General features: G+C 41.2%; 1 protein-coding gene across 2 annotated transcripts in view; it reads left to right on the forward strand.

Moving 5' to 3' along the window:
- The window catches only part of srgap3 (SLIT-ROBO Rho GTPase activating protein 3), a 54,220-nt gene that overhangs the window by 30,816 nt on the left and 3,742 nt on the right, over positions 1-19,662 (forward strand). For both annotated transcript variants that reach the window (XM_056437872.1, XM_056437873.1), the window contains 15 exons: positions 5,977-6,198; positions 6,341-6,442; positions 7,214-7,411; positions 7,673-7,757; positions 9,598-9,625; positions 9,963-10,065; positions 10,796-10,856; positions 11,482-11,559; positions 11,673-11,807; positions 12,338-12,443; positions 13,616-13,843; positions 13,997-14,070; positions 15,721-15,901; positions 15,999-16,148; positions 16,250-16,565. In XM_056437872.1, the coding sequence (XP_056293847.1) occupies positions 5,977-6,198; positions 6,341-6,442; positions 7,214-7,411; positions 7,673-7,757; positions 9,598-9,625; positions 9,963-10,065; positions 10,796-10,856; positions 11,482-11,559; positions 11,673-11,807; positions 12,338-12,443; positions 13,616-13,843; positions 13,997-14,070; positions 15,721-15,901; positions 15,999-16,148; positions 16,250-16,565 (2,067 nt within the window). The remainder of the gene's footprint in view (positions 1-5,976; positions 6,199-6,340; positions 6,443-7,213; positions 7,412-7,672; positions 7,758-9,597; positions 9,626-9,962; positions 10,066-10,795; positions 10,857-11,481; positions 11,560-11,672; positions 11,808-12,337; positions 12,444-13,615; positions 13,844-13,996; positions 14,071-15,720; positions 15,902-15,998; positions 16,149-16,249; positions 16,566-19,662) is intronic.

The raw sequence follows: 19,662 nt of genomic DNA on the forward strand, positions 1-19,662 counted from the left end.
CATGGGGCTTTCAGCAGCGTTGACCTGCTTCCAGTCACCCTGAAGACAAACAGACAAACATTGAGATGAGGAAGCCTATATTGAATATTTTAGACAAAACCGTAAAAAATATTCTGTATCTACATCTTTTATGATTTGTGTGACTTTGAGACTTTAGTTGCTGTCTAATCTCATTCTCAGGAAACATTTCTTTGTCAAATTATATCACTGTTATAATGCATTTTAATGTGATTATAAGTGGTAATTGTTTGCTTTAAAGAAACAATTTTACAACTTATGTTGTGTTGTTTCTCACATTTTTTTCATTTTACTTAAAGCATAAAATGACCCCTTAGAGAAACATATAATCACATCTTGCTAAAAAAAAGGTGAATGTCCAGCAATTATGAAGTATTATAATACTTGACCTCATAGCACATTCTGAGAAGCTTTATGATTTGTTATAAAACATGTATTATAGAGAAAGTCGTTTTTCCAGATATTTTCTTTAATCTTCATTCAAGGTTTGGGTTTCAGAACCATAATGCTTTTAGTTATTGCAGTTCTTATAAAGGCCTAGGTTGTTGACAAATGGCAGTGAATGTGGGCTTTGTGGCTGTTGGGACCAAACAAAAAACTTGAATATTTAGATCTCCATCACTGATTATACCTGTCAGCCCTTCAATGTGTCTGTTTTTTCTCTGTGTTAATGGCCTGGTTGTCACAGTTTTGCTTGAGGCCAGAACACCATACGGCACTACATTAGTCACAGTGATCGTACATTTTCCAGTTCAGGTTTGATAAGAGGATATTTCTATGTAATACACATGACATTATTTTAAACAAATGCAGTTGAAATAGCATGTATTTGCTTTTTGCAGTGTGATGTTGAGATGTTGGTGGTAGCTTGACATAATAAGAACCCGATTCATGCCTATCCCTCCTCCCTCTTTCATGGACCCAGTTTCTTGAAGCTGAAATGTCCATGTCATCCCAAATCCTGCTGAGCTGCATGGTCTGGGATTGTGAGCTTGACTGGTTTGGCTGCTACAAGCGGTGCAGGGAAGGAAGAAGGGTCCGTTTGTCAAGTCAGAGTAACTACACACCACACATCAAACCAGATGCTCACGCTGCAAGAAGCTTTGTCAGTCAGCATCAGTGACTTTAAACTGTTGAGAAGTAATTCTGAACAACATTTTGAGTATCCTACAAATAATGAATGCTGTGAGGAGTGAGGTTGGTCATCATTATGTCTTTAAACTTGTACTTGGAATATATACGTCTGGTTTCCTCCATATATAAATGTAAATCTTGCAGCAGAAAATATTAAGTTTTACCATACAGTAAAAAAGAAAAAAAAACTATAATTCAGTGGTTTTGCATGCATTACATGCATCTATTGAAATGTAAGCATTTTAAAGGTATTAAAGGTTATTGTTGCTGTGGGTAAAACTTTGAGTAGACCTCAAGCAAATGAATAGAATGCAATTTGGGTAAATATGAGCATATTTAAAATTAAATGAGTGACATATGAACTATGTATATAAATGTTAATATGCAATATTCACCTTCAATATGTTTGCACAGCTCTAATGATAAATATATAAAACACATGAAAGTGTGCGCTCAACAGTGTTGCGATTAAAGAGTCTATCTAATCTTCCTACCCTGATAATCTGCTTCCTTCAGGCTGCTGCTGCATATATGAATGTGTTCTCACTCAGTTTGCTTGTTTAAAAATAAGCTAATTTCCCTCCTTTAGTCTTTAATCTATTGAGCCACCTTGACTGAGTGGTGTAAATGCGGCTTGTGCACCCAAGTAGAAAGAGTACTTCCTCAGTGTTAAAGAGTGTTTATATAGTGATTCACAGAGCTGTCGGCTGCCCCAATCTCCCTCTGAACCTCCTCACTACCATGCGCTGCTTAACTAGGTTACTTCATCCAGCTCTGTATGATAATACTCTGTAATTGTCCCTGGTGTCCTACTGTGCTAGCTTCTAAAATGCTGTGAACTCAACTTCTATTTCTGAAAGGTAACCTGTAGCAGGATACAATTTGGGATTTAGTCTATTAAATAGGTCTGAACATGCTAAATGGTCCTCAAACTAACCGACTTTATTGAAACTTTCACATCCCTCTACAGTGCATCCGGAAAGTATTCACAGCGCTTCATTTTTTCCACATTTTGTTATGTTACAGCCTTATTCCAAAATGGATTAAATTCATTATTTTCCTCAACATTCTACATACAAAAACCCATAATGACAAAGTGAAAACTTTCTTTTGCAAATTTTTGCACATTTATTAAAAATAAATAACGAAAACATAACATGTACATAAGTATTCACAGCCTTTGCTCAATACTTTGTTGAAGCACCTTTGGCAGCAATTACAGCCTCAAGTCTTCTTGGGTCTGATTCCACAAGCGTGGCACACCTATTTCTGGGCAGTTTCTCCCATTCTTCTTTGCAGAACCTCTCAAGTTCCATCAGGTTGGATGGGGAGCGTCGGTGCACAGCCATTTCAGATCTCTCCAGAGATGTTCAATCGGGTTCAAGTCGGGGCTCTGGCTGGGCCACTCAAGGACATTCACAGAGTCGTCCCGAAGCCACTCCTTTGTTATCTTGCCTGTGTGCTTCGGGTCGTTGTCCTGTTGGAAGATGAACCGTCGCCCCAGGCTGAGGTCCAGAGCGCTTTGGAGCATGTTTTCATCGAGGATGTCTCTGTACATTGCTGCATTCATCTTTCCCTCAATCCTGACTAGTCTTCCAGTTCCTCCCGCTGAATAACATCCCCACAGCATGATGCTGCCACCACCATGCTTCACTGTAGGGATGGTATTGGCCAGGTGATGAGCAGTGCCTGGTTTCCTCCAGACATGACGCTTGGCATTCAGGCCAAAGAGTTCAATCTTTGTTTCATCAGACCAGAGAATTTGGTTTCTCATGGTCTGAGAGTCCTTCAGGTGCTTTTTGCAAACTCTAGGCGGGCTGTCATGTGCTTTTTACTGAGGAGTGGCTTCTGTCTGGCCACTCTACCAAACAGGCCTGATTTGTGGAGTGCTGCAGAGATGGTTGTCCTTCTGGAAGGTTCTCCTCTCTTCATAGAACAACGCCGGAGCTCTGTCAGAGTGACCATCGGGCTCCTGGTCACCTCCCTGACTACGGCCCTTCTCCCCCGATCGCTCAGTCTGGCTGGGCGGCCAACTCCAGGAAGAGTCCTGGTGGTTCCAAACTTCTTCCATGTCCGGATGATGGAGGCCACTGTGCTCATTGGGACTTTAAATGCTGCAGACATCTTTCTGTACCCTTCGCCAGATCTGTGCCTCGATACAATTCCTTGAACTTCTTGGCTTGGTTTATGCTCTGATAAGCACTGTCAACTGTGATACCTTATATAGACAGGTGTGTGCCTTTCTCAATCATGTCCAATCAACTGAATTTAGCACAGGTGGACTCCAATCAAACATCTCAAGGATGATCAGTGGAAACAGGATGCACCTGAGCTACATTTTGAGTGTCATGGCAAAGGCTGTGAATACTTATGTACATGTTATGTTTTCGTTCTTTATTTTTAACAGATTTGCAAAAATTTGCAAAAAACAGTTTTCACTTTGTCATTATGGGTTGTTGTGTGTAGAATGTTGAGGAAAATAATGAATTTAATCCATTTTGGAATAAGGCTGTAACATAACAAAATGTGGAAAAAGTGAAGCGCTGTGAATACTTTCCGGATGCACTGTATATTAATATAATAATAATAATAATCATTTATTTTATAGAGCGCTTCTCAAGGCACCCGAAGTCGCTTTACAGAGTGTAGAGTCCAGTAGTCATACACACTCCCTGATATACAGCCTTTTATTCTGATTTATTGCTGATTATGGCTTACAGCTTAAAAACTCAAATATCCTATCTCTAAATATTAGAATATCATGAAAAGTATACTAGTAGGTATTAACAAATCACTTGAATTGTCTAATTAACTCAAAACACCTGCAAGGGTTTCCTGAGCCTTGACAAACACTCAGCTGTTATAAATCTTTTTTTTTACTTGGTCTGAGGAAATATTAAAATTTTATGAGATAGGATTTTAGAGTTTTCTTAAGCTGTAAGCCATAATCAGCAATATTAAAAGAATAAAAGGCTTGCAATATTTCAGTTGATTTGTAATGAATCAGAATGCATGACATTTTTTTTTTTTTTATTTACAGAAAATAAAGAACTTTATCACAATATTCTAATTTTCTGAGACAGTCCTGTATATATATATATATATATATATATATATATATTATGGCTGTCAGCGTTAACGCGTTAATCTATGCGATTAATTTGGCCGCGTTAACGCACTAAAATATTTTAACGCAATTAACGCAACTCACTGGCACTCAGTGGCACTTGCCGGCACTCAGCGACAACTCAGCGGCAACTCTGTGGCAAGTGCCGCTAGGTGCCAGTACAGCGACGACTCAGTGGCGTGTTTGCGACGAGTCGCCGACAGCAACACTCAAGTGGCACGACAGATCAGCTGCCATTAATCAGTTTTATGATCATAGAATGGAGGAGCTCCTGGTTTTTTTATTTACACTTACACTCATATACCATCATATGTATAATGTACCCGCCTTTTAAAAATAATAATAAAAAAAAAAGATTACTTTTTTTCCCATGATCATAGGCCTACTGTTATACCCCCACTATGATACTCTACTCTGAGGAGATGCCACTGTTAGTCTAAAGTTTAATATATTACGAAGTGAAACGTAGTAGGAGCAAAACAATATGCAAGTGACTTTTTTTTTCTTGACATACTGTTGTGTAGAGACGAAACAAGTGCCATACATATATATAAATGTTATGTTCGGTCGCTTTGGCGGTGCTATATGTTGATAGTTATTGAGTGTGTAGTAGTTCAGGAGAAGTAGTTAATTAAGGATAGCGCCGTTTAGCATGCGAATGCTCATCGCGAGCGAGCGTTTTAGCACCATTGTGGCATTAGTAACCTGCCTGAGAATTACATTGTTCCATGAAAGATTAGATAGTTACATGTTGTGTCCCGTGACAGATATAAACAGTAGTATGTAATCGCATAAGTACTTATATACATACACAACATGTACATATAAACAGGTTTCCTGGTGGAAGTCACGTGTCAGTGCCTTCGATCTCCGGCCTTGTCCGTCACCATGGAAACATTGTCACATGACATGAAAGCGCTTTGGTTCTGTGACGTCGCTAGTGACGACACGGAGCACCGAACCAGAGTCTATAAGTAGAAGTGATTTCCAGCAAAGCAGCAGGGATTTGTGAATCCCACAGGAGAGGTGGGCGTTAGGCGATTCAGAATCGCCTACACGGGAGGAGCGATTCATAGGCGAGTCTGATTATGAATCGCCTACCTCCCCAACGGGGTGGGACGGTTTGGCGAGAATCACCTTGTGTGATTACTCCTACACCCCATCCCATGTGGGTTTGGTTCTGTGGGATTCACAAATGGGGCCCTATTTAACCCCTTAGTTTAGTTTAGTTTAGTTTAGTTTATTTCGATCAGCAAAATATACAACAATCAGAAATCAACAAAAGAAGAAAGTGGCTGACCGAAAGGGTCGAGGCTGAAGCTATCTAGCTTATAAGTGCCCTAACCTATGATTTCTCAAAAAAACTTATTTCAAAGAACCATATATATATATATATATATATATATATATATATATATATATATATATATTAGTTTGTCAAATTACAGAGCAAGTTGTATTTTACAAGTCTTAACCTCCCACGTTGCTGCAGCAGTGATGTAGAAGTGTACTCCAGGGTGTGGTCACTACATCATGACATCACTATTGTTTGTGGTAACGGGTACATCATAAAACTCTGTTTTTCAGCCTTATGTTGAAATAATCGTAATCATTTCCCTCTATTTTGAAACCATAGGAGGCCTACTACATTTTCTGATTATTTTCCTGGTCATTCATCAGACATTTTATCTCCTCAGTGCTGTGACCTGGGCTATCATGCTAGCTTGGCCCGCACCCTCAGGACCTATTTATCTGCCGAATATAACTTGGAGACATCACGCCACGAGGGACTGGACATCATAGAGAATGCAGTGGACAACTTGGATTCCCGCAGTGACAAGCACAAGATAATGGATATGCATAACCAGGTGTTCTGTCCTCCAATGCGATTTGAGTACCTGCCACACATGGGAGATGAGGTGAGAGGCTTAAAATGCTGCAGATTTATTTTTCACTGACTGAAGAATGTATTTGTTTCTTCTTTTTGTGCAAAGTAACTATTTAAGCTTCAGATATCTATTTTGTCTGTTATAACCCATGTGTCTTCCTTCGCCTCCTCAGGTGTGCCAAGTGAGCGCCCAGCAGCCTGTCCAGACTGAACTCCTGATGCGCTATCACCAACTGCAGTCCCGCTTAGCTACACTAAAGATTGAGAATGAGGAGGTGAGGATTCATGATGGGCCAGTGTCTGTCCAGCCGCCACCTTCAGCCCCACCCCCCAAAATCAGAAAGCCCTGTCTCATTTACCCTGGAGCCAAGTAGGAGGGCCACATCACCATCTGTTCTCATTGCAATTACACTCCAATGACCCTTTCTCTGCAGGATGCGAGAATATATTAAGATTGTCACAGCAAGTGTTATGTTTTCTATAATGTTATATATGATAAAGAGATGACTTTCTTATTAAGTGCCACAGACACAAAAGTGCAAATGGAGGTTATAATAACCCGTGCCTGTTAGACTCTCCTGTGCCAATGGCTCTGCCTCCTCCCTGTCTCCCTGTGTCTTGTGCTATGGAGGATAATGGATGAGCCCTGCCATTACTGGAAATGAGCTTTATCAATCTCAGCCATAAACAAAAAGCCTCCCTCAGTAATTTAAACATCATTTGTTTCTTTGCCAGACACTCTTCATTTTCATGTCTTTAGTCTGATGTATCAGACTCTGGACTGATATTTCAATGCTGCACGATATAACATCTGCGTAATTCAAGGTCATTTATTGTTCACCAGTCTATTTGTCTTTGATGTAAATATACTCATGCTGTAAATCACTCTCTCTTTCCCTTGGAAATCTCATCAGTTAGGTTGGTTCCATGAAGACCTGGAAAGAAATTGCCACAAAAAAAGGATGAGAAATATAAGAAAAGACTAAGTATGATATGATGCTTCATTTGTCATCTTCTTTCCTTTCTTTTTCCCCTCATCTGTGCAGGTGAGAAAGACCTTGGATGCCACCATGCAAACGCTGCAGGACATGCTGACAGTAGAGGATTTTGACATGTCGGATGCCTTTCACCACAGCCGCTCCACTGAGTCTATTAAGTCTGTGGCCTCCGAGTTCTACATGAGCAAGCTGAATGTAGCCAAGAGGAGGGCGAACCAACAGGAGACTGAAATGTTTTACTTCTCAGTGAGTCACTTTTGATCTGTCTATCCTTCCAAAATGTTAATGGCAATACTGGCCTGCTATAAAAGCCCGGCGTTGCTCTGCCTTTCAAAATTAAGCCATCAGTCAACATTTCCACATGCTCTGGAAATACAAAATTTAATTAAACTAGAACTTATAGAATTGATGATGATTTGAGCAGCACTGACTTCTTTGACTGGGTTTGTGTAACACTGGATTAGCGCTGCTGCTCAGTCATTGTTGCCTTCATCTCTCTGTGTGTAGAAATTCAAGGAGTTCCTGAATGGCAGTAACCTCATCATTAAGCTGCAGGCCAAGCATGACTTACTGAAGCAGACACTGGGCGAAGGTAAGCAGTCGATTCTCTTCGTCTTCATCTATGACCCAGAAAATCCCGTCACAGCTCTGTAAAATCTCTGCCCTCGGATAATGGTACTGGTCTTATCTCATACGCAACAGGGAGTCAGGGGTCTACAAAGACAACCATTTTCTAGGGAAGCAGGAAGGAACGAGAGCTGATATTCAAGTAAAAGACTATCACACTAAAGCGGACCACATCTAAGTTGAAGTATCCATTCTATGTATCTCTATTGGTTAAAGCATTATCTGGTTAGTCTCTTTTTGGTGAAGCTGCAGGGAGGGTTTCCAATTCCAGGCTGTAAGAGAAAGGCTTCCCTCAGCCCCTCCCTTCCCCAGGGGTCCCCCTGTCACCTCAGCCGTGAACAGTTTACGCCCAATCAATCAGCAGCACCAGACTGAGGCCCATTTCTACAGCTGCTCCTGCATCAGGGTTTCACCTCATAGAAAAGGGCATCAGGCACAAACAGCTGAGGCCTTGCAACACACATAAATATTTCCTAATTTCATTTTTCTTTAAATGTTCTTTTGTTAGAGTTTTCAGGACTTCAAAAAGTCCTCTGTGGCAAATTATCAGCTGCCTGCTCGTGCACTCATAAACACTCACATTATAGTTCATATCACTCTCTGGACAGAGACATTTGTCTGTCCACGCTGGAGCAGCTGAGAGAGTGTATGAACACGGCATATGGCGTCTCCAGGTACCACCCATATTTAATTATTCAGGTGATCAATCAGTGTTGCGTCATCCTCATTAGCCCGTTCAAGCCCAAAATAATGTGTTTGTGTATGTGGGTGGTTGTTTGTGAGCATGACAGAGGGAACATGACGAGACTGGTGAGTGCCACATGGCGTTTACATCTTGCTGCATGTATTAAGACAAACATTATGTTGAGTTCTGGCCACAGACAAGATGGTGCTAGGATATCTGCCAGCCCAGGTTTCAAAGATAAGGAATCACCAATTCCCTTGTTCAGTGAATCTGATTTGTACGTGTCTCCTTTCATGTTTATATAATACATATCTCTCTATCAATGGGGGACTCTGGCACTTTTTGTATGAATATAGGGGGAGATCAATGGAGACTTCTTCTCATGCTTGAGAAAGTCTATAATTTTGAGGTTGGTTGGTCAAAGGTCGACAGAGACTATCACTCAGAGGAATGGTGTCTGGGAAATGTGCTGTTGTTTCTTCACATGAATGCTCCAGAGACCCTGTCCATCTGCCAGAATGATATGTTGAGAAATGGGTTAGCCTTTGCTCTTTCTGTCCATTGTTAGTTGAGTAAAGAAATAATGCTTTGAGGGTTTTGTACATGGACTTTATTCCAGTTGATAATCCAGTCACTGGCAGACAAAGACACAATCTCAGTTTAAAAAAAGAAAATCTGGTTGATCTATAATTTGACTGACCAATGAATGTGTGTTATGAGTAGAAACATAAACTTTGACAAATTCTTAAATGAGTCAAAAACAGTGTAGCTGAATATAATAACTTTTCTTCATGCATATGCCTCGTACATATGTGTGTGTTGTTGGAAAGCTATAACAAAAGGTTCAGTGAACCAGCACAGACATCCCCAACATATTCACACTGCAGCCGCCACCCCCCTTGCCTTTGCCCTGCAAGGGGGGGGGGGGGGTCCCCTGTGGTTTCAGCAACGACTGCTCAATAGCTCTTTTCTGAATGGTGTACGAACGGCTCCATTCATCTCTCCCTCAATAGTCATGTTGTGTCTCATCAAACCCTTCAGTGACGGTGCACACTGGAGTCTGTATAATATGTACCACAAAGATTTGACAAGTCCCTTTTGTGTTTATTTGTTTCCTCAGGGGAAAGGGCTGAATGTGGAACTACAAGGTATGATGTCCTTTGCCTTTCGGCCATGAAGCATTTGCTTTTACCAAAAACCTTCTCCATGTCACATCTACTTGGACACACAACATATTGCTTTTTGTAATTTCTTTTAAAAAGGATTGTCATATATATATATATATATATATATATATATATATATCCAAATAACTTTCAGATGCAACTCACTGAACTTGTCAAAATAACTTGTCAATGTACTTTAAAATTTTTTTTTTTACTGCGTCAGTTTTTTCATTCATCACTGCTTTTGAACCTTCATGGTTGGTTCCACAGTTTTCACAGAATATGGTGTTTTTTGTATCATTTGTCCATCATTTCACAGGCCCCCCACCCTTCCCCCTAAACCACAGAAATTGCGGAAGCCTAGGCCACGCTCCGTGTATAACCATAAGCTGTTTAACGGCAATATGGAAAGCTTCATCAAGGTACCTCTGGTGGTGTATGACTGAGCGGCGCCTGCGGAGCAGGAGGGGAAGGCAGCTAGAGCCTTCACTCTCATTCTCTTCCTCACTTTGGCCTTCTGTTCCTCCCTCTTCCAGCTGCCCTTGATCGCAATATAACGCCTCTGTTCAACCTCTAATCCTCATTCTCCCTTCTGTGTTTCTGCCGGTGCAGACAGAGCGGCAGTCAGCTGTCTCTTTATTCCCCTCCAGAACAATTTACCATATCTGGCTTTATTTTAAACCCACTCTTTCTACGATTGAGAGGCAGGAGACAGCAGTGGATCTGCTTTGTCCCTCACTGCACCCAACCCTTCACTGCATCTCTGTAGCTTTCCTATTGCCAATCCTTGTGCTTAGCCTTCTTTAATCTCCAGAGGGGCGAGTCGTCATCTGCGCTTTTCTAACTTTGTCCTTCTCTGCCCTCGCTTCCTCTGCTACTCTGTGCTTTGCTGCTGTCTGTCCCAGAGGAAGAAGGAATGCCCGTACCCGCGTTCAGGTATCTGTTGTTGGAGACTATAGTTCAGTTGCATGTCTTTAATTAATATGCACTAGAACAGGAGATTCTCTATTTGTGCTTTTTTATCAGATAAGCTTTATTTATTTATCAAGACATTATAGTTACGGTTAATAGTTCATTATGGTGCTGTATACATTTTGGTAATGTGTTTTTTGTTTGCTATTTTTTGTTCTGCCTTCTGTATTTTCGTATTAGGATTCAGGTCAACCAATCCCACTTGTTGTCGAAAGCTGTATCAGATACATCAATCTATACGGTAAGTGTCACATCATGTTGCTGTGACTAATACGTCCGAGTGAAAGGGCAGAAAAAGAACTATGAAGTCCTTTGAAAACTCCTTCAGCCTCATAAAAGAGTGACAGCAGCTATTGGACGATGCAATCTATTTCCACAAATAGCCGCAGGTACTGACCTGCTCTGCTCTGCACTTCAAGTCTCTGAGGCGCTCAGCTGCCTGCCAGTGATTTGACAAGCTCATAACAATAGATCACACACAGAGAGTTGTGAAAGTCCCATTGGTCTTGGTTTAGTCATTTCAGCCACCCCCCATCCCCCACCCAACCGTGTTTATAACTCCTCCCTGTCTACCTTCACATCTGTCTTCAGCTCATTGCTGTAGCCTGCAGGCCTTTCCTCTGGATCTGGACCGAATGAAACTTCAGAAAACTGATTAGAAGCCCTCTAACTGAAACCATATGTTGCAGCCTCACTGAGAGGCCCTCTCATGGAAAAATACGCATCTCCCTTTATGACTAGATTACATTTCCTGCTCTGGGTTATGTGTTTACAATGGTCTTTCATGAAGCTGGCACTGGGGTTTTGGTGATAATGGTAGCTAGCAGAAGTCTGAATCTCTAAATCCTGGGTTGTATTTGTTCCAGGCTTGCAGCAGCAAGGCATCTTTCGCGTGCCGGGATCACAGGTGGAAGTCAATGACATTAAGAACTCATTTGAGAGAGGTGAGTCCAAGACAGATGACGTTTTATTCCCACTTTTCACTTCACAAATACTAACAAGATAAACCCATCAAATGTCACCACTGAAAGCCCACATCCGTTTCTCTCTTAATCAGGAGAGGATCCCTTGATTGATGACCAAAATGAGCTTGATATCAACTCAGTGGCGGGGGTGCTGAAGCTGTACTTCAGAGGACTGGAGAACCCTATTTTCCCAAAGGAGCGCTTCTTGGACTTCATCTCTACCATCAGTGAGTCACGCACAACACAAAAGCCATAGTAGTCATGAGTGAACTAGTTGGACAGAAAAAAGAAAACACACCTTATAGTTTCTTAGATACTTAGCTTTATTGAAGTAGAGAAAGGTATGCACTGCAGCATATGGAATCAATCGCAACACCAGGGCTCTCTGCCTGATGTTAAACAGAAAGCCAGTAGAAAGAGGGGAGTGTGGGTCACATCACTCAGTCGTGTGCGACTTTACCACAGAATAATTTCCCCGCTGTTTCTACAGGACTAGTTTGATCACTCAGTGTGCCTTAGGAGCCTGGTGAAAGGGGACTTCTATTAAAGTGTCAAATAACATTTTTAAGAATCTCTCTTTTGCTTTTACTCACTTTGATCAATGCCCCTAGCTAGGGTCTGGTATATATTATAATTTAGTGCACTGTTGTAAAAAGCTTGGTGCCCATATATAAGTTTAAAAGCTATATTTATGTTGTTTATTGCGGTGTAAACCACTGTTGTTACACTTGTCTTTGTTTGTCCTTCTGTGTTTCAGAACTGGAGTCTGGAGCTGAGAGAGCGCATCACATCCAGCAGATTACTGTGACTCTTTCTCGCACCATCATAATCGTCATGAGATACCTTTTTGCTTTCCTCAATCAGTGAGTTTTCACTGGTTCACGTTGCATTGTAAGCCACAGGTCCTGGTGTACACGGCCAAGCATGTAGAGATGCGTTTATTCTTTGCACAAACATCACTGAAGTAATTGAATCTTGAAATGAACTCACATGTACATTTGATTCTGATGGGGAAAATCCATGTTGAACAAGCACAAAATAGTTACAGTTACAAAAGACAAGATTGAAAAAAAGTCCCACCTCCTATTTACTTCTACATCTGTTTGCGGTGTTTTAGGAGTTATTCGTGGTCTCGGAAACTCATGCCTCGCTGAAGCAGAATGCCTTTCCTCTTATAAGGGATGCTATTAATGCCCCTTGTACTGGGTTTGCCTACAGAACAAATTGTTATATTTCATAAACCAGGTTTTACTCTGCTCTTCTATGCCCCCTTCATTGTTGGGGTTATTCCAGTTGTGGTTTCACTAGTTAGCCCCAGCTTGTTGTTGATGTTCAAGGACTAATTATGACTTCCTCTTGTACCACTAAATGATTTGGCTATCCAGAGTGGGTTTGTGGCATATGCTGGCTCAGTCACTTTGTTTGAGGGGTGGTGGATCAGAGTGCTTTTTAAGCAAATGTCGAACTAAGCTGTGCAATGGAGCATGTAATACTGTATGTCAAAACTGTATTAAGTTGAAACCAGACTCTGACTCTGGAAGAGATGTGTCTGCTGCATAGTTCAATTTCAAATGTTTACCACATGACTACTAGTATGTGAACAGGGTCATACATAGGGATTAATCAACAAAAAATTACAGCAACAAACAACACATTTAGCAGCTAGTTGGTGAACATAGTGGATTATATTTCGCAGCTAAAGAGACATATATTTCTTACATTCATCAAGCAGCAACATGACTCCAACAAAATGATAATGATGCTTCTGACCTGCTGGATGTATAAAGTTGCTATTTATTCACATTTTTTCATATGAACTTAAAAGGAGATAATAGGAGGTTTAGTATCGTAACAACCAGTCTAATGATTTATCACATAATATATCACCCAAAATGAAAGCCCATAGCGCAAAAAAACATTACAGACTATTACTAGACAACAACTCATAGGCTACTTACAGTTTTTATGTTACCGGATATTTTTAAAGGTTGCTTACATCTTTAAACACACAATGCTCCCCTGTCCCGTCCCTCAGTCTCTCCCAGTACAGTGATGAGAACATGATGGACCCATACAACCTGGCTATCTGCTTTGGTCCAACCCTGATGCCCATCCCAGATGAACAGGATCCCGTAGCGTGCCAGGCTCATGTTAATGAGGTTGTCAAGACCATCATCATCCACAATGAACTAATTTTTCCAAATCAACGTGAGCTGGACGGCCCAGTGTATGAAAAGTGCATGACTGGTGGGGAGGAGTACTGGTGAGTGTTGCCATTTAGTGAAGTACAGTTCTGTTAAGACTACAGTTGTTTTTAATTCAGAGGAAGGTGTGTTATTTAATGCTCATAAAACAAATATGGATAATGGTTAATGTCTACACAGCGATGACTTTTCATTTGCATTCGCACCCACAGTGACAGCCCACACAGTGAACCAGGAACTATTGATGAGGCTGACAATGGAACTGAACCACACACCAGTGATGAAGGTTAGTACATCATATTGTCATTTTCCAAGAAGAGGCATTATTATGACCCAACTATTTCCCCAAAGATGGCAACGTTGGTCCGTTGTTCTGTTTGTCAGTCAGGTCCAGAATAAAATATCTCAACAACTATGAACCTAATCTGTGAACTGTGGGTCTTGCCTGTGTCATCAATATCAAAGCTATCTTACAATGCTATCTCTGATAATACTGCACACATTTAAACGTGTGACCATTTTATTCTTTGCATACAAAACATTGAAAATCTAAGAGAAGTTCAAATCATGGCAAATAGTATTACATTGTTTTGTCTTGAGAACATTTACACTTTTATTTGACTAGTCCTTGTGGATAAGATACCTGTACAGACAGACCTTTTTCATGAAGTGCTTTTGACAGAGACGACTTGGAAGGTTTGCTGCAACAGCTTCTGATTGCAAAGGTCTTTGTGGTGTTTGAAGTTGAGTAAACAGTGTTGACATGCAGTGCTGCCTCTTTGATCTGTGTGTGTGTGTGTGTGTGTGTGTGTGTGTGTGTAAGAGAGTCTCTATCCTCTCTCTATTCCCTCTCCATCTCCCCCCACTCTTGCTCTTTGTTCAGTGTTAGTCAGCAATCCTCCTGAGACTTTCTCCTTTGTGCAGTATTTCCCCAATTCTCCTCTGAGCCTTGAATGCATAACTGGGCCAGGCACAAAAGCCAAAACACGGTTAACACACAAAATAATATCTCTGGTTTCGTATGTGAAGAGTCAGTGCACAGGTACTGTTGTGTATATTGAGTGTGTGAGGTCAGACTTGGGTAACCTTGTCATTGAGCCTCATGTGTGCTGTTGGCTGCATTTGTAATGAGGGCTGCTGACCTTTTCTTCCTTTTCTTGCTCTTACTTGAAATAGACAACACAGACTGATTGCCTGCTGCAGACTCTTCTCATGCAGGCCTCAATACTGAGGGTCTTATGTGACTTTATGGTCTCAGGTGTTGCACTGTAGTTCCTGTAGCCAGTTCAGTCGGTGTCCTCTGGCAGCAGTTACGTTTTAATGGATCATTTTTTATTTTTTTATTTTCATTACCATGGAATTAAAACCAAATTTGAACAAAACAGCTTTTTAAAATCTCCATTCACTCTTCACTAAGAATGTACAGTTTCACATCTTTGTACCACTTTTTTAGGGGTGAAAACTGTTTTCTTTCTCAGTAAGAGCTGATTGCTGTTAACATGCAGTTAACTGTGACTGACCCCTGCTGGCTGGCATGGTAACATACACTTCATATAAGACTAGGTTTTCTTTTAAAATGTTGGCAAAATACTCTTAATTTATCAGACTTGTTGTGACTTCAAATAGAACAGAAGTATTTGTTTGTCATGCAATTACTATATTTTAGCGGTTTACTTCAAGCATATGTAAGAGTGATATTGACTTAAACTTTCTGGAGATACCATTGTATACTGATTCATAACAATAATGTGAACACAGCAAAGATTTAATGAGAAGCATATAGTCCAAGATCTCTTGTTTTTTCTATTATGTTTGTTTTATCACTGCATATACCTCATATGATTCAGGATTGTGAATTATGTGGTTGATCTATATCGGGGAATATTTTAAAGTTGATAAAGATTTTGGTACATAAAAAGTACATATATGTTTTCAGAGGTCGAACAGATCGAAGCCATCGCTAAGTTCGACTACGTGGGACGTACTCCCAGGGAGCTGTCCTTCAAAAAGGGAGCCTCTCTGCTTCTGTATCACAGAGCATCTGAAGACTGGTGGGAGGGACGTCACAATGGTGTGGATGGCCTTATCCCACATCAGTACATTGTAGTACAAGACCTGTGAGTAACAACAGTTGATATTGTGTCATACTAGTGTCCAGTACATGTACTTCCTGTTAGTGTTTTATGCTCACCATCAGTGCCTCTGCTCTTTCAGGGATGATGCTTTCTCAGATAACCTCAGTCAGAAAGCGGATAGTGAAGCGAGCAGTGGACCATTGCTGGATGACAAGGGTTCATCCAAAAATGATGTCCCGTCACCGTGTGAACAATCACCTGATTACAACTTTGGAGGAGTCATGGGGAGGTGGACACAAATAAGAAGAACACTTTGTGATAGAAGTTCTAGTGAGAGCTATTGAGGAATGTTCCTGTTTGACTGTCGGTTGGCTCTGATCCCGTCTGCAGGGTAAGGCTACGGTCCGACGGAGCTGCAGTTCCACGTCGTCGGAGTGGTACAGACACCAACAGCCCAACCCGAGTGGCTGACACTCCACCAAGGGCTGCAGCCTGTCCCAGCAGCCCCCACAAGGTGTCCATCAGCAAGAGTCGCATGGAGAGCCCAGAAAAGAGGCGCGTTGGCACCTTTGGCAGTGCAGGAAGCATCAATTACCCAGACAGGAAGGCCTATCCTGAGGGCCACCCTCTGAGGCCGGTGTCGGGGGCCACGCGTCATAGCAGCCTCGGGGACCACACATCACTGGAGACTGAAGCTCTGGCTGAGGTAAGATGGGACATTTCAGGACGAGAAAAAACTGATGGAAAAATAGCAAAAGTGAAACAGAGAAACAGACTCTTTCGATATAATTTGTTTATATTAGGGCTGTGAAACGATTACAAATTTTCATCAGGTTAATCACAGGTTTCTGTGGATTAATCATGATTAATCACATATTACCGATATTCTCGGTATATTTTTGTGAGAACATAAAGATTTATGACAAAAGACGGATATATACATTTATAGGGTGATAACTTGCTCACCAGTGGGGTGCAAGTGACTATTTTACGGATCAATCGGGTCAAAGGAGATCGCGACACGAAGAGACAAAATGACATGCTTCTTTACCAACAACAGGCGTATTTTAATCCAATTGGCATGCGTTAAATGCGTTAAAAGAAATTAACTAATTAATCCTGTAATTTAATCATAACGCGTTAACAGCACTAGTTTATATATGTGTGTGTTTGGTGGCCCTGTGGTCTCAGTAGACACACGTTACAGGCAGGCGATGGTCAGGCAATTGTAAAATATAAGAGGATTTAGAAGGTTTGGTAGAAAGGAGCCAGGGACCCTGATGTAGCTGTCAATCTGAGAGCAGCAGCTGAGTCCAGAGTAAATGTCAGGGCCAGACTGCAGCTCGGAAACAGACACAGCTCAAAGACACAGATGTATGGAACTGAATATCGTGATAAAGAGCACTGAAATTTTCTCTGGCCCTCTCCCAAATTTGCAGACAGACGAATTGTATTATATGGCGAATGATGTCTTCAAACGCTGGCTGTGGTGGGTGCCCAGCGAATAATGTGGGGCCACGTAAGACAACTGGAAGACTTTCTGGAAAACCTGATCTGGAGAGGAAGCGGCATTCATCCTGGATCCGACGGAGGCATTTCATTTCTTTTTCTATGAGTTGATCCATCACTTAATCTATGACAACCCAGGACAACCCAGTTCACCGGGAGAACCGGGAGTTATGGTCTCTTCTCTTTCCTTCCTCTTACAAAGTTACCCACCCTTGACTTTAGTAGAGACTGTGTCTCTGTGTCACGGCCACTCATACAAATAAATCAAAAGTAAGCAGAGTAAGCAGAGAGTACCATACACACAAAAACCATACAAGTTATTACACAACAAAATCAGCAACAAAATAATAAAATATAGGTCTTCTAAATCTGTCATCTCTCATGTCTAAAGCTGTGTCTAAAGCTGTGTTAATATCAGATAATCACATTGATTTATGTTGTTTAACTGAAACCTGGAAGACAGTGCCATAGGCTCTGAGAAATGACACTGGACTCGATGCCCTCTGAAGAAGAAGAGTGTGAGGGAGAGAGGTTTGCTCCCTGGTATAACCTCCAGACCGCAAACTGAAGCAAGCGTCCACGATGGCGCTGCATATGGCGTCAACTAATTCCTAAAGAATCCCGGTTAGTTTGTTAGATAGTCTAAAACATATATCAGAACCCTCCGTAAAGCCAGAGCCTCAGCAGCCATATATAATATAAAAAAAAAAAAAATAAACAACAGCTCTCTTCCGCACTGTAGCCAGGCTGACAGACAGTCACTGAGCTGGAGCCGAGCCTTCCTATAAACTTAGTTGTAGACTTCTTTTGTTGAACTTTTTTTTTAAGATTTTAATTTTAACTATTAGGACAAGATTAATAATCTTCATTTTACCAGTCTCAATCATTCTGGGCTCAAGTGGAAAACCGTTGTTATTTGGAGGTATTATTTGGAGGATTTAATGACCAATTTATTTTCAATTTTGACCAATTATTTCACGTCTACCCGTCTCTCGACCCCCATCCCCATCCCGTGAGGAAGGCGTTTTGGACGCGATTGCTTATCTCTATTTTCTATTATTTATTGCTCTCTATTAGATATTATCAATGTGTCTCTGCTCACAGGCCACGCTATCCTTAAACTCCTTCTGAAGAAGCTCTGGATCCTGAGGTATTGGCTTCTGGATCCCCAGGTATCTACCTCCTAACTCTCTCCCTCCCTCAGAAAGTTGAGCAAGGTTGTCAATCAAGTGTTCAAATTTCTTGTGCATTTTAAAATTTCAAAATTTCAATTCAAAATTTGAAAGCACCACAAACGGCACTGCACCACTGTGAAAATGACTCTGAAATGCTACATGGATATTTCCTCTGTCCTGACTCTGTTAGACTCTGTGTGTGTTCTTAGTGCTGCATTGACGGCATTATCCTGTTACAGAGACTTTAGCAGTAAATCCTATTTGATTCTGTAGACGGCATTGCCCTGCATCCAACACCACTGTAAAGAAAATCTTGGTTTATCTTTGATTCGGGACTTGTCCTTTTCCCCCCACGTAAGCAAATCTCAAAGACTGCATTTTTTCATCTACGTATTTCAAAATCAAATCAGGCACATCTTGTCTCAAAAAGATGCAGAAAAATTGGTTCACGTGTTACTTACCTGTGCTACTATTGCTGCTCCTTATTAGCATACTGCTCTCTATAAATCTCTTAGGTCCTCCAGTTGATCCAGAATGCTTGCAGCTCGTGTTCTCCACTAAACATCAAGAGAAGATCACCTGCTCCTGCTGCAGTGGCTCTCCACCCTCCCACAGTTAAATCTTTTTCAATTCTTGAAAATTCTTCTCCTTCCTTGAAGCCTTGATTGCCATCATGTCTTCATAAGTAACACTATAGCTGCCTGGGACTAGCTGGCTCGTCTCACTAAATGCCCGACTACTTGTAAGTAGAATTAGTTCTTAAAAATAGAATGGGGCCCAGGCCTTTAGTTATCAAGTTTATTATGGAAGCAGCAGCAACCTCAGTCCGGGAGGCAGACACAGTCACAGTTTAGGTAACTAGAGTAGACTTAAGACCTTCCTCTTTGACAGAGTTTTATGAATCAGGTGAATCAGGTTCCCTCCTGCTAGCCCCTTAACATAGCTCTTAGACTTAGGATGAATCTATGTGTACATTTGTAAAGCTCCGAGACAAATTTGTAATTTGTGAAATTGGGCTATACAAATAAACTGAATTGAATTGAATTGAAACTTCTCCTTGTGAGCTAATGACAGCAGCCATTCGATCCAAACTCATCAAAAACATAACATGTCTGTTAC

Source organism: Pseudoliparis swirei, chromosome 18 (assembly GCF_029220125.1).
Source record: "Pseudoliparis swirei isolate HS2019 ecotype Mariana Trench chromosome 18, NWPU_hadal_v1, whole genome shotgun sequence".
NCBI lineage: Eukaryota > Metazoa > Chordata > Actinopteri > Perciformes > Liparidae > Pseudoliparis > Pseudoliparis swirei.